General features: G+C 37.0%; 1 protein-coding gene across 5 annotated transcripts in view; it reads left to right on the top strand.

Moving 5' to 3' along the window:
- Positions 1 to 15576, top strand: part of IL17RD (interleukin 17 receptor D) — a 60679-nt gene that overhangs the window by 40977 nt on the left and 4126 nt on the right. For 4 of the 5 annotated variants that reach the window (XM_027640043.1, XM_027640044.1, XM_027640045.1 and 1 more), the window contains exons 3-12: positions 3070 to 3195; positions 4131 to 4249; positions 4909 to 5029; positions 6173 to 6217; positions 6313 to 6464; positions 7255 to 7320; positions 7767 to 7821; positions 8764 to 8874; positions 10382 to 10566; positions 12955 to 13888. In XM_027640043.1, the coding sequence (XP_027495844.1) occupies positions 4202 to 4249; positions 4909 to 5029; positions 6173 to 6217; positions 6313 to 6464; positions 7255 to 7320; positions 7767 to 7821; positions 8764 to 8874; positions 10382 to 10566; positions 12955 to 13888 (1717 nt within the window). In that variant the 5' untranslated portion in view covers positions 3070 to 3195; positions 4131 to 4201. The remainder of the gene's footprint in view (positions 1 to 3069; positions 3196 to 4130; positions 4250 to 4908; positions 5030 to 6172; positions 6218 to 6312; positions 6465 to 7254; positions 7321 to 7766; positions 7822 to 8763; positions 8875 to 10381; positions 10567 to 12954; positions 13889 to 15576) is intronic. The other variant, XM_027640047.1, reaches the window with a different exon arrangement.

The following is a 15576-nucleotide window of genomic DNA, read 5'->3' as shown; positions in this document are numbered from 1 at the left end:
GATAATAAAGCTGTCTAAGAATTTGTAGTAGTTCCACTTTCAGATTGGCCTATGTCATCTGCTCAGTATTTGACTGGAAAATTATAGAAAATTATTCTGCGAAAGAATATAGTCACTGAAAGGTTTAGTACACACAGACTCTTAGGAAAGGATTATTTTGAGCTTTATACGTCTTTTCTCTGGTATGTAATTTTAGGTGAAAATGGAATGACGTGTGTCTTGAGGTAGAAAATGTGTCGATTTTATTTGCATACAGGTAATATAAAATATAAAAATGTGTCTTTGCAAGGGTTAATATTGAATATGAATATTGAAGGATGTTGAATGGTGTCTCTCCATCCAGTCGAAGCTGTTGGAACTTTTCTTTAGCTACAGTCCTAAAGGAACAGGCCAGTGGAAAACTGCTGTGGGTGTTTTTAGTGGAGACAGATGGGTCTAGAGCTGTAGCAGATGTGCTCTGTTTTGCAGCTAAACTAAGAACAAAGTAATCTCTGGCATAATAACAATGATAAGCAGGTTGCAGCAATAATACTTCAGACCTCTTCAAACATCTGCTAAATGACTGTATCTTATTGTTGAGGTTTTTTTGAAAGGTTTTTGTCATCTTTGTTGTCTTTGTCTAAGTAGGACTATTGACTGCCTTAGGAATTTATCCTTATTTGGGCAGTTAATGGCCATCATCAATATTAACTCAATATACATTCAGGGTCTAAATTTACAGCAGTAATGTTTGTTTTAATGCCAGTGCAAGTCACAGATTGTTTTTTCTACTTACCCAAAGAAATTGCTTCAGATGCTGAGTGCAGGTGAAATTTCGTCATTAAGAAGATACATCAGGAAACTTAACAGGGATTTGTTTCATTCTGATCATCCTTTTGTTCCTCTGTTTTTATGTCCATTTCTGAAGTTGCAATCCTTCACTGTGAATTATTTTTTAATCTAATTTGATCCTAGTATTTAAAATGAGCAACTATGTCAGATTGTACAGGGGTTAGGTGGTCACTACAAAAGAGGTATGGTGGTTTTTTTTTTTAATTGTGTAAAGAAAAACAGGAAATAATACCAGTCAGAACAGAGATCCCCACATTTAGTTAACACAATGAGTCTGTTTAATTCCCAGTATGTGTCATGTTTTTTCCATTAATTCTGGCACCAGAAACTGTGTTTAACCAAAGAGAAGTATTAACTCAAAACTCTCCTGGCACTGAATGCTTCCTGGACAAAGAAGTTACTTGAGTTCTGCAGTACTAGGAAAAGAGTTTGCAGATATGAAGACTAAAGAGCTAACACGATATGGAAATACATACTGTGAATAAGCCAGGCCAGCACAAAAGAGAATTTGGCTTGCTGGCTGTGATTTTTTTAAGGCTTTTATTTTGCCACACTGCAACTCTAACAAAGTGTGGTTTACGTTTTTAAAGTGATTGGTTAGATTATTTATTCAGGTGAAACACAAATGTTTGTATTTTTTAGTATGTCACTTGTATTCAGGTAAAAGAAGTGGTTTCCTGGAAAGTGTGATTTTTCCATGCTATTTTCTTCCTAAATCTGTTGTTCTTTAAAAATGGATCGGTGACTTGCAGTTAAACTTCAGACATTTGTACTATATTCCATTTTGGCAAATTGTCATTTGACCATAAAATTCTAGTAACCAGGATCCAAAATCTTGGGCTTGCTATTAATTAGATCCAGACATAGAAAAACCCAGTTACTTCAAACTTTCCATTGAAAGAGATCCTCTCTCCTCCTAACAGGAAGTTCATGCTGTCACTGAGTTCACTCATAGCAACAGAGTTCTACAAACAGCAGTGGAAGTACCAACTGCCCAGCTTTTGTCAAAGGCAGTGTTGTACAAACTGTTCTATTCTTGTGTCTGGGACAGTTATATAAAAGACCCCTTGCCGTGGTTATTCATAGTAAAAAGCCATTTTCTAAGTCTCCTTTACAGTTAATAATTTTTCTTTCCTTGCCTTTAAGATCACACCTCTGAATTGAATTCAAATTTCCTGTACTGGCGTATCACAGCACTTGATTTTTCATGTTTCTTTTCTGCAAGCTCTGCATAGACAAAACATAACATATAGATTATCTCAGTTTTTTTAGAATTAATCATCAGTCAGTAATGTATATAGTCAACTTCTTCTGGATTTTGTTGGCTTTACTTGTTCAGAAGCAGAAAGTTCGGTTGTGCACACACACCTCCGTGTGTACTGTGCTCCAGAACTATTGAATTCTCTGGCTGCTACTTCTCTTCCTGCCACGAAATACGAGCCTGAGTATTGTAAGGCTTTAAAAGTAATAAAATTTGGGATTGTTTGTTTTCTTGTTTTGAATGCATAAAGACATGGTCAAATTCAACAACAAAGTCGAGAATGTTTTTCGTATGTTTTGTTTCCTTAATGAAGGCTGAAGTTTTCTACAATCACGTGTTTGTGGAGCTGTAACTTTAGGGAATACACTGTATTGTGTGATGATAACAAGATAAAAGCAGTCCTGACTGGATCCAGTGGCAGTAAAATGGTCTACAGGGGTGTGGCTACTGAATGGACGGCAGAGAGGAGATGGATTTAGGCTGCAGGTTCTCTGTGGTCAGGATCAGGCAATATCTTGGTTGAAAAGCACTTCTTGAGCACCAGTTCTCAAGCTTTATGTGGTCTGTTGTTCTCATATGTGCCTGATCATTGACCAACGTTGTCTTGCTCTGAGCACTGTACATGCACAAAATAATGTCAGTATTCTTTTGAACAATTACGAGAAAAAGTTGCTCTCTTTTGGGAGTCCCAACATGTGTTGTGGTACAGGCTATACTGGAGGTGTAAAACTGGTGATTTCCTTGGGAATCCTGTGAACTAGAGCTTTGCAACTGGTGAAAGTGGCTGTGCTCAATGATTCATAAAGTTTTGTGGGTTTCTGTATTTTGAGACACAAACTTCATCTAGATTCATTACACAGTACTTACTTTTTAGAGAAAACAGTGCACTTGCACTTTGCTCAGTATTGAAGAAATATTAGGAAATTTATGTCAGCTAGAATGTTTTTCTTAAAGTGTTTATTCCCCCATATTTTTAGACTGTACACCTTACCTGAACTCAGTGGGCAGACACGTGATTGGGGACGTGCAGAACATCACTATCAGTCAGTATGCCTGCCAGGAACAGGTTGCTGTGACGATACTTTGGACAGCAAATGCCATTGGTAAGTAGTAGAGGGAAAGGGGATTTTATTTTTTGGTTTGAAAGCATAGCATAAACTGAAATTAATTCATTTTTGATTTCTGTAGCATTTAGCTTACAAAAGCTGTGTCTGTGTCTTTGATAAATCTTTGTTCTGCCATATGTAATGCTGTTGAAAAGATGTAATTAGATGGAATAGTTAGTCTTGAAGAGCAGTGCAATGCCTTTGATACCTGAGCCACAAAACTGTCCCAGGGTAACACTGGCATTATCCTGGGACACTCACATCACTGTGGCTGAGTTTAATTGTGTAATGAAGTAATTCTGTGATGAGAACATTGTAAAGACACTGCTGAGATGAGTTGTGTTTGAGTAACTTGAACAAAATGGGTGTAGTTCTGGCATCAGTTACAAATAACTGGAAGTATACACACACTGGAATAAATTCCATTCCATCTAAGTCAAGATTTCTATTATCCCATACTGTACTAGAACTAAAGAAGTTGTAACAATCGCTATCACTTTAATCTAGTAGTCTCAGAAATTATTGGAAAATGTTATAAAGGAATATTTCCATAATTTGCCAGGAAAATGTTGTATTTCTTTACTAACAATGGAAATGTGAAGTTACTATAAAGTATTCCTGAGGCTGAAGAAGGTAATGATAAGTTAAATTGCAGTGATAATTTGGAAGCCCCAACTGAGCTGTGGGCCCCTCTGCTCTAAGCATTGCACAAGTGTGTAGTAATTGCAGCCTTTGCCAAAGACTGAATTCTGGATAGGCAAGACAGAATATGCAGGAAGAAGTGACATATAACAATGGATATTAAATACAACCACTTCATATGACTGGTAAGTTTTATTTTTAAAGACAAATGAAATATACTCAAATTTCATAGAATACCACATTATGCATTCTGAAATATTGATCTTCTTTAAATGCCCTGCTGTTTGTAGGGATTGAATACCTGAAAGGATTTCGAGTAATACTTGAGGAGTTAAAATCAGAGGGAAGACAATGCCAGCAGATGGTTTTAAAAGATCCAAAGCAGCTCAGCCCCAGTTTTAAGCGAACAGTAAGTACTTTGTTTCAAGAAAAATTTCATTGCTATTTGGTTGTGTGAGTAGTCTCAGAAGTGTTTATCATCATGGAATGGTTTGGGTTGGGAGGGACCTTAAAGCTCATCTCATTCCAACCCCCTTGCTGTGGGTAGGGAACCTTCCACTATCCCAGGTTGCTCAGAGCCCCACCCAGCCTGGCCTTCAGCACTTCCAAGGATGGGGCAGCCATGACTTCTCTGGGCAATCTGTGCCAGGGCCTCATCACCATTGCAGTGAAGAATTTTTCCTAATATCCAATCTAAACCTACTCTCTTTCAGTTTGAAGCCATTCCCCCTTGTCCTGTCACTCCAGGCCCTTGTAAATAATCTCTCCATCTCTCTTGTTGGCTCCGTTCAGGTACTGGAAGGCTGCAATTAGGTCACCCCAAAACCTTCCCTTCTCCAGGCTGAATAGTCCCAGTTCTCTCAGCCTTTTCCTTGTAGCAAAGGTGCCCACATCCAACTCTGTATTGAGATTCCTCATGTCAAAGTGGAATGGAGGGGTAGATAAAGAATTCTTAGTGTATTAATTTCTGCTTTTGATTGCAAAACTCTTGGCTTGTTTAAAAAAAAAACCCACTTTCAGTTATGATAGTTGATTTTGAAATATGTTGCAATCTTGTCTTTTTTGTAGGGAATGGAATCCCAGCCCTTTGTAAATTTGAAATTTGAAACAGATTACTTTGTAAAGATTGTTCCTTTTCCTTCTATTAAAAATGAAAGTAATTATCACCCATTTTTCTTCCGAACCAGACGTAAGTATTGCACGTGATTCAGTATTGCATATTATCACTTCAGTGGGGGTCCCTTCCTCGTGGCTTTTTGGTTTTCCCATCAAAGGAGTGTAGTGGACGATGATGTGAGATGAGTCTGGGTTAAGAGTGAATCACAGGATGTATTCTGAGTTGGAAGGGACCCATGAGGATCATCAAACCCAGCTCTTAAATGAGAGGTCAGGGATCGGACCCACAGCCCTGGTATTATTAGCATCATGCTCTAACCAACTGAGCTAATGTCAGACTGACATGGTCTTAGAAGGAAAATCTGGGGTGTTAAGTGGAAAGAATTTGCATGCCATAGATGAATGTGTTCTGTATAATACGTGTTAGGCAACAACCAGAAGAAAAGTCTCGTGTAGACCTGGGATTATCTCAGGTTTGTCTACAGCGTGATTGCTCCCATGGTTCTCAGGAACATTTAAGTCATGAGGGTGGTTTGCCCCTCTCTGGACATTGTGAAGAAGCACAGGTTGTTTTTGGTTTTGAGATCACAGTTTACAGCAGATTTCTAAAGATAGATGTAGGTGAGTACATCTAAAATTAGATAGCAACAGATCAAGTTGAATTTCCTGAGATTACTTAGCAATTTTCATTGGAGATATAGAGAAGAAACTTGAATAAGCTCCTCAGTGCTTTCATAGTCTGATGAGAAACTGCAACTACCCTTTGGGGTGAAATGTTGATATTTGTCCTGCTTAGGTTTGGGTTTTTTCCCTATAAGATTTTCTTAAGTATTTTCAAGTCTGTCTATTGATGCAGACCACAGTAACATTTGTAATAGTGCTCAGTGTACATATTTATTCTGAATACATGTATTTAAGGCTACTTTCAACTTCCTTTCCTGATGTGCTGTGCCTGGTGTTATCCCTTTTGTCTCACTAAGGAATGCTACTTTCAAATTAGTGAAGCTGTGTTTTTCATATAAAGATGAGAAAGGACTTGAATTTGTAACAAAGAAGTTAAGTTTGCAAAATATATTTAGTCCAGGCATATTAGAGTCTGGGGAAAAAGTGGAGGTATTCAAACTGATGAACTCCTTAGTTTTGCCCATGGTTTTTTTGTTTAAAAAGCATAGCATATTGATACTGTATAATTAATAATTTTTCTGTATATTTGTAGCATGTGAATTGTTGCTACAGCCAGAAAACCTTGTCTGCAAACCTTGTAAGTAAAATGTAACACTTCTTGTATTCTCATCTTACAAAAAGTTACTGTACCTGAAGAGTCATTTTCCAATTCATGAATATCTCCTCTGACAGACTGGAAGCCAAGGAATGTGAATGTAACCCAGCAGGGTTTTAACATGCAAGTGTCCTTTGATCATGCACCTCACAACTTCGGGTTTAGATATTACTTTCTTCACTACAAACTCAAGCATGAAGGGCCATTTAAGCAAAAGACCTGCAAACAGGTACGTGGCCGACTTTTCCAGCTCTTAAAAGCACCAAACCTATTAACATGAGAAGTTCTTAGAGAAACCTTACAAGGTTAATATAAAATAGTATCAGTTTTAAAATTTTAAAAATATTTGGTATTATTTATGTAAATAATAATTGTTCTGTGATAGAACTCATCAATCAAAACCAGGCTTGAGGGCTGCATATAGACCTGGATAATATAAGCAAATGGGGAGACACTGTTCTCTCTCTTGAAAACCCTACAACTAATTAGTACTTCAAACTGTTTTGTTTTGGGTTTTATATGTATTATTTCCTACTTTTTAATTTCACCTTTGCACCAGATTTGCCCACTTAGTAGTTTACCCACCTAGAGCTGGTATCATGGGGTAGCTCTTTGTTTAGTCTGTGTGTGGAATTTTGGCTCTCTGTGGTTTGTGCAGCCCTGTATCTGAGTCTTGTTATAGGAGTTGCAACCTGCTGTGTTGTCTTCCTTAACTTTGGTTATTATCCAATGGCAAGTTTGTTCTCACTGGCCAACCTTTCATCCTGAATGTCTGAAAGCTATGGAGCTTCAGGACATAATGTAGAGTTCATGTATAAGGGTGGGGTTTTTTTAATAATTAATCATATTTTAGTCCCGCAGGCAGAGTTTGTACAGTTGAATGGAGAGACTTAGTTTTACTGGTTTAAGGTCTCTTAATACAAGAGGGCATTGCATATTTGTAAATCAGTGTGAATGTATTGTTTGTTAGGTTTTAAAAGTATGTGAGTGGCTTGCAAAGTATTCTTTCTTTGATGTAGGAGCAAAACACAGACACTACAAGTTGTGTTCTCCAAAACGTATCTCCAGGGGATTATATAATTGAGGTAATATTTATAAATTGTCTTTTGTGCAACAGCTAAATGAGAATGATAATGGAAAAATTAACTAAAATAAAGTATTCAAATCACATTCATAAAATTGGACTTCAGTCATCCCTACTGAAGTACCTTGGGCAAGTAAATTTTTTAGATGGTTCTTGACCTTTCCATAACTTCACTTCCCTGAGTGTGTAGCAGTTTCATCTGTGCCTTAAATTGAAGTGTGGACCTGCATAATTCCTGGACTTTGATTTTTATATTTTTTTAATTGTAATTCTGTGGTTTGGTCAGTTTTTATTATACCAGTTTGTGCTACTCTTTAGTTTTAACTTGCTGAATAAGTTTCTTCACACTTGCTCATGAAAGCTCTTATAGTTATTTGTATAGTTGTATATATAGTTTATAGAGTTATATTGCAGAAAATAAATAAAATTCCTCTTTGCTGTTCCAAGCTGGTTGATGACACCAATACAACAAGGAAAACAATGCACTATGCGCTAAAACCAGGTATGAGTTGTCTTTTAAACAAGATATTATATTTAGCTTTATTAATTTAGATTCAGTTTTAATTATGTTAGAATTGTCTCTATTTGTTCTTTGTTTGCCATAATCAAGACTATTGAGGCAATTGTGCTGGGATTTTTTGACCTAATTAAAACAGAGTAGACATGCACACTTGTACATTCACGTGTGCATCTCTGCACGTTTGTATTTAGTGGAGTTTAGATCAGTACATCATTGGAAATCTTTGTGGGAAAGTGGCTTATGTTGTATATGTGGATATGAAGAATCATATCCTTAATTGCATACAATTGATATTGTATGCAGCATCATAGTGTGGAAATAATGTAAAGGAACTATGAGAACAGCTCAAACACATCACCTGGCTGTGTCCTTCAACCCTGAAATCAAACCAAGCCATCTGGAAAACCTGTCAGGTGAATGCTCTGCATGCCAATGGATCAGACCCGTGTTGGAGAAGCTAAACAGGGATTTCAGGATGTAGCTGCAGACACAAAAAAGCCACAGATGGAAGCAACGGGCAAAATGGACTGAATCCTAGTGGGCATTGCTTAAGGTCATATCTGCAGGAAGACTGTTCTTTCCAAGTGGCTGGTTCAGCACCCTGGAACAAAACCCTGTCAGGTCCAAATGACCATTGCATGTCTTATCAAAACTACACCTGATGTAAAGTTGTTCTGGGGAGGTGTGAGTTGATGAGCAGCTCTTGGTACTTGGGTTGGCCACACTAATGCTGTTGTGGTGGGGGCAACCAGCATAAAACCTATTTAAACTGGAGCAGAACATGGTGTTTGATCCTACTGTATATTTGAGAATTACCTGATAATAGTGTACTGCAGCAGTTTTGCATTCCCAGTGCGAAGATTTGATTAGATAATTGTAATACAGCTGATTTGCATACGAATAATTGTGCTTTATTTTCCCAAGTGCATTCCCCGTGGGCTGGACCGATCAGAGCCATTGCCATCACAGTCCCTTTAGTTGTCATTTCAGCATTTGCAACCCTTTTCACAGTGATGTGCCGCAAGAAACAGCAAGGTAGGAGGGGTTATTCAGTACAGAGTTTCATTTAAAGATACACTTTTGCAACCAAAATAGTCTTAATTGGTAGGCTAATTCTAGAAATACCTTTATCTGAAGAGCTTTCCTTTCTTTTTCTCTGTCCTTTCTCCCCACAGCTTTTTTGTGTGTTGAAACTTGTAGCAAATTCTTAATCAGTGCTTGCTGGTATTTTGTTTTAAACATTCCAATTCATTCTCTTATTTCTCTCAGAAATGTCTAATATTTATTTATTTTAAATCAGAAGAAAAGTAAAACCATGTGATACCAATACAATTCAGAGTGCTGTCTGGAATATTACATATATCTATTATTCCAGATTCACTCACTTTACTGGAAGTTGCCTTTACATTTCATCCTAAGCCATCTTCCTAAATTTACTCTTTCTAAGACTTGCCTGCAGATGTTTTTCTAACTTGGATTCCAGCCCTCCTTGCTGACTTCCCTCTCCTCTGTATCCAGGAGCTGGCAAGCAGCACTCGATACATTGAGATGTTAAAAATCCATCAGCATTATAGAATTTAGAGAATCATGTGGTTTCATGAATATGGAAAAAGAGATTACTTCTCCAAACCTCACATATCTGTGTTATCCACCTGAATTTTGGCACTGAGATACAGTGCAAGTGCTGTATGCCAGCTAGGTTAAATCCTTTTACCTTCTGGTCTTCTGTAGCTATCCCTTTGCTCACAGCTAGCACAGTTCCAACAAAAACCCCAGACAAATCACTGAGGATTTGTCTACAGAGAGAGTTGTTCCAGAATACTTATTCCTGATGAATTGTTCTAAATTAAATCCCTAGATGGATATTTGTATTTTGAAATTCTCATGCTTTATTCCAAATTAGCTTAATCAGCTGTAGAACTAGATTGAATTAGTCTGGCATAAGGCCAGACTTTTATGCTCCAGCAAAAAGCATCTATGCAAGGAAAGAAACACTAATAGCTGTTTTGATTTAAATTAATCATATCTTAATTCAAATTAATGTCAAATTAATGTCCAAACACATTGTATGTATGTATACACTAGAGAGATCCTGGATGATATTCTGAAGGGATCTGTGTTCCTGGAGTTTAATTTTCTTACCTGGCTTGTGTCGTGGTTTAGTTTTTTTTTAAAAACAAGAGACTTTGTTAGACAGGAAACTCTTGATGATACATCTTTATGGCTTATAATATTTGAACAGAGATGTGAAGACTGTTGAAGCTGGATAGAGGTGAAACAACCTCATTGTATTTGTAAAATCTTTCTTGAGTTTTCTGAGTGCTACAGAAATAACTTCACATTTCACTTTGAAAGTGTGTCCCACATGTAGCAACTCATAAGCTGGATAAATAGACTGTGTGCTACTTTTCTTTCCCAGGATGGAAAGACAAATCTTCAGAAAAAAAGTCCTTACTGTACGCATTAGTAAAGAGCCTACAAAAGTTCTAAAAAGCCAAAACAAAACTTTATAGTGTGAACTCTCTTCTCTCTTCCAATTTAGAAAATATATATTCCCATCTAGATGAGGAGAGCTCAGAATCTTCAGCATATGCTGCAGGTCTCCATGTGGAAAGACTTCGTCCCCGGCCAAAAGTGTTCATCTGCTATTCCAGTAAAGATTGCCAGAAACACATTAATGTCATCCAGTGCTTTGCTTATTTTCTTCAGGACTTTTGTGGCTGTGAGGTAAATTCAGCATTGCTTCTCTAAACAACTTTTCCTTAATTGAAACAGCACTCCCAAAGCTATGTGCTTGAAAATGAGGTATTTCAATCTCTCCTTTTCACAAAGAGAACTTTTGTTGTTTTGCTAAATATTGTCTGTATAAATTTTCTTTAATTGGGGAAATGAACAGATCATATACAGTGTAACAGAAAAAAAAAAAAAAAGGCAACAGAATGGTGGACAATTAGGAAATTAGGATTCCAGGACCTTCGTTCAACCGTGTTTAGCTTGTTTTGTATTAAGTACTTTTTCTGTTTAGTAAGTCTTGCATCTTTATAGCCAGCAGCCACAAAGAGGTATTGCTGTCTACCTTATATACTTAAGTTTTCCTAAAATATGTATTGGATTGTAATTTAAAAGTAGTTGAATGTGTCAAAACTCCCACTTATAGAGCAAAAACTGTAATTAGGATACATTGTTGACATTATATATTTGTTTTAATTGATTTTTATTTTTTTACTTCTATTAATGCTGTAAAATCAATAACTTTTTCTTGGTTTTGATTGAAAGCTGTGAGAGATTCAAATTGTTACTTTGACTGACTAGGCTTAGAATCTCATACCAGTTTCTGAAATATAATCACTATGTGGCCGGTCTTTCACTTTTCAAATGGAAAAAGGCAGGGCAATCGTTAGTCTCTTTTGGCTGCATTTTTTCCTCCCCCACTGGGCTGTAAAGGGGATGAGCTGGAGCTGGGTTTCGTTGCAGCAAGTCTGCTCTCTGGTGCCCAAACACAGTAACACAACAGAGGCCTCACGTTTTTAGTGGGGTCACAATTGGTTCATCAGTTTAAAATAGTTCAAGTAAGGGGCTTTATAGATAACTTGCTTGAATCCCCCTTTAAGAGATGTACTTTAGCCCTGCCACGCTGGCTTAACACCTCTTTGGACTAGTGCTCAGGTGAGCTGTTACTGCTGTAACGACAAAGCACGGAATAACTGGTCTCAGGCATAATTTAAAATGTATATAACAAAATATTGATGCCATCTACAAACAGAAATAATACATGTTGTTATTAAAGCTGTGGAGTTTAATATAAAAAGTGATACTCAATGCATAGTGGAACAGTTACACAAGTATTTTTCAGATGGAATAGGAGTGTTTTCTCATAAAGGACAAAACCAGTGGCATTTAATAGCCATTTAAAATAATAACATGACCATAATAAAAATCCTTTCTCACAGGCAGCAGATCAGACCAGATTTTGAAGAATAAAAACAAAAAGGTACACAAAACTGCCTGCATTGTACCTTTCCCAGAGTATCTCCCAAGAGCAGTAAAACGACTTCTCTCCCCCTTGGATAGAATGGAATTGTCCAGTTGGAAGGAACCCACGATGATCATCCAGTCAGAAAATCTGTCAAAGTACAAAATAAAATCACTCTTAGGATAAAATTTTCAGAACTTATCAGATAAAGCTGCTGCTTTGTTGCTTCCTAAGTGGGAGGACTTGATATTATAGGCACTAATTATGTTTCTATCTAGATGTGAAAATTCTTGGCATCAGGTTACATTAACATGCAAAAGGTGATAAATGAATGTGGCACTTAGGGGCATGGTTTAGTGGTAGACTTCACAGTGCTGGGTTAATTCTTGAACTTGATCTTAATGGTCTTTTTCAATCTAAACAATCCTGTCTGTTGTTTCCATTACATTCAGCACATTATGGACCCAGATATACAATGGTTTAAGTTGTTTGAGGCAGGCACAATTGTTTATTATGGATTGATAAGATCTAATTTGATCACATAAGTAAATTGTAATTTAGTGGATCTAGCCCTATTTTCTATGTTCTTTTTATTCCTCAAGAGAGATTGCTGTGTATCAAGTCCACAGTGCTTTTATGTTTTAAGGTTTTGGTTTACTTTCAGCTACTTGGCTTTGCAGTTACATGTTGGTTCCATAAATTTGTATGTAACACTGATATAATTAGCTATGTTTTTCTTTAAGTAATAAATGAGCAGCAAAATGGTTACATATAGTAACTAGCATTCTTCTTTTTTTTTTTTTAATAAATAAAGGTTTTCCCACTTCCTGAGCCCAGGGAAATTTTCAGCCCACAAGCAAAGTTTAGGATGAGTGTGAGGCTGTGCTTATGTTGGTAAAGAGCTACTGACATTATTTATCTGACTGATTCCAGTTTGTTCACTGTCAATGTTATATTAATTATTATTTATTTTTCTTGTAAAACAGCATCAAGGACAAGCTGTAGTTAAACTTATCAGTAATTCTCAATTGTCAGATAAATACAGTCTGACTCAGTGTAACTCATTTAAGTTTTATTAGCAAATATATCTAATAATCTAAAAATTAATATGAACCAAAATGCCTTTTTTTTTTCTTTTCCAGGTGGCTCTAGATTTGTGGGAAGATCTAAAAAATTGTAAAGAAGATCAGAAGGAGTGGCTTGTTAAAAAAATAAATGAGTCCCAGTTTATCATCATTGTATGTTCCAAAGGAATGAAATACTTTGTTGAAAAAAAGAACTGGAAGCACAGAGGGGTAACCAAAGATGCGGGAAAGGGAGAACTCTTTCTGTTTGCTGTGTTGACTGTTGCAGAGAAGCTTCGTCAAGCAAAGCAGAATTCAGCTGACCTGTGCAAGTTCATTGCAGTCTACTTTGATTACTCCTGTGAAGGAGACATCCCTGCTATTCTGGATCTGAGCACAAAATACAAACTCATGGACAATCTGCCTCAGCTGTATTCACATTTACACTCCAGAGATCTTAGTGTACAGGATTCAGAGGTGTTTCCCGTTAACATTAGCAAAAGGAATTATTTCAGGAGCAAATCTGGGAGGTCCCTCTATGTTGCTATTTGCAACATGCATCAATTCATTGATCAGGAACCAGATTGGTTTGAGAAACAATTTATTCCCTTCCCTCCACCTTCTTTACATTACTCGGAGCCTGTCATGGAAAAATTTGATTCAGGCTTGGTTTTAAATGACTTAGTGAATAAACAGGTGATGGATGGCGATTTTTACCTGAAAACAGATGTAAATATTATTTCAGCAGGGAATTCAGACTCTCACTGTATAATTCAGCACTTAAACCTTGGAGAAGATATAGAAACTCAGGACATTCAAGGTGGTGGCAGCTCTGTTCTTCAGCCACTGTTACACGTTGTTAAAGCTTCAAAAGACATGCCTCGAGATTCTGGAATCTATGATTCCTCTGTTCCTTCATCTGAATTATCTTTACCTTTAATGGAAGGACTATTGACAGACCAAATGGAAACATCTTCCATTACAGGAAGTGTTTCTTCATCGTCAGGTTTAGGTAAGATACAGCAGTTTCAAAAATTATATTCAGTTACTGTGAGCATATTTCTACCATCTTAAAATAGGTAAGATAATATGTGAGGAGCCATATAGAAGGCTGCAGAGGAAGGTAAGCATTGTATAAAGATGGTAAAACACCTTTTGGTAACTTTAGAAACATGAATCTTTTTCTTAACTTACAGTGTGTGTGGGAGTCTTAGCAAGGTAAGATTTCACTGAATTTCTATTAATAAGTCATTTCTCATTAATTGACCTATTCTTGGAGAGAATTCTTTCTTCCAAGGACTCCTTGGCAGCTGGGATTCCAGCTGACAGCTGTGTGGTTTAATCAAGAGGGTGATATGGTAAAGCATTCTCACAGACAGCCATAAATCTAAACCTGACACCCTATTTTGCTCCAGCACATACTAAAACCTTGAGGGATATCATCTGTACTGTGATTAACTCAGGTTTCAGAATGACATCAGGCTTCTCATCAGATACAGGGCTGGGGGAATGAACAAATGGGTTTCAGTGGAGGAATTTAGATACTTGGAAGACACTCTCCAAAATAGATACCCAGCTTAGAAGCCTCCAGTTAGAAGGTGTAAATTTTGCCTCAGGCTATATAAAAGCTGATCTGGCTTTACTTAGCTACTGTATATTGAACTGGCATCACAACTACATCAGTGTGGAATGTTCCAGCAATTGTGTTCATATGATAAAAGTGCTCTTTGCTGAGATTTTCTTTAAGTGGCTAACACAGGTGAGTATTGCATTTGGATGGTGGGATACTGTTCTGCTTTCTGCAGTGAGTCTTGACAATGAGCTAATTTAGTAGACTTTTCTCTTGGCTAAATTAATTTTTTATTATTAATAAGGTAATTCATAACTAATGTTTGATGCCAGAATTATCTTGGAGGAAGAGAATGTAGATCTCAATCTACAGGTGTAGTGTGTATATTTATAAGATAGTCTGTAGGACAAAGTAGTTAAAACCTGAAAAAATTTTCAAGGGAAAAAAATGCACAGATTTACTGATCTAATCACTTAAAACACAAATAGCCTTGTTTTCAAAACTCATACTGTATTCTTAAATTTCCTACTGTTTTCTAACTTAGCCTTCTCTGACATTTGTGGGATGGTGATCTCTAACGGTTCTAGTGTTGGATGACAGTAGGATGCTGGTTTAGAATGTATGGCCTCTCTGTAAGAATGCTTTCCCAGTGTTCCCCTCCTGATTCAATCACTGAACTGTCAGCTGGGTATCCCAGCTGCAAGGGGGCACTGGAAGAAAGAGCCAGTCTTTGCAGTAATTAATTCTCCAGTCACATACCTACTTGTTAACATGCTTCAGCTGTAGAGGTTAAACATTATAGCTCTGGCTGGGAGAACTGGATCTTAACACTGATGTTCAAATGTCTTAATAAACCACAATAATTTCTGCCCTTTTCCCATTTACTGTCCCTATCCAAAAGCACCCCCTTGACTGACTCTCCCTCAAACCTCCCCTCTCCCAAACCAGATCCTAATTGGGTACAGGATGCAAAGGAGACAGTATCTAGAACTGAACATCATCTGCCTATTAGAATGCAACCCATTAAATCTCTTTACTGTCCCAGACACACAAAACATATATAGCCCTAGTATTGATATGCCTGATAGTGGGAGGAGTAAATAGAATTTTTTAGCTTTTGTTGTAAGAGA

The sequence above is a fragment of the Corapipo altera genome, unplaced genomic scaffold (assembly GCF_003945725.1).
Source record: "Corapipo altera isolate COAL_440 unplaced genomic scaffold, ASM394572v1 55, whole genome shotgun sequence".
In the NCBI taxonomy this organism is placed as follows: domain Eukaryota; kingdom Metazoa; phylum Chordata; class Aves; order Passeriformes; family Pipridae; genus Corapipo; species Corapipo altera.
This window is presented reverse-complemented; position numbering and strand designations above follow the sequence as displayed.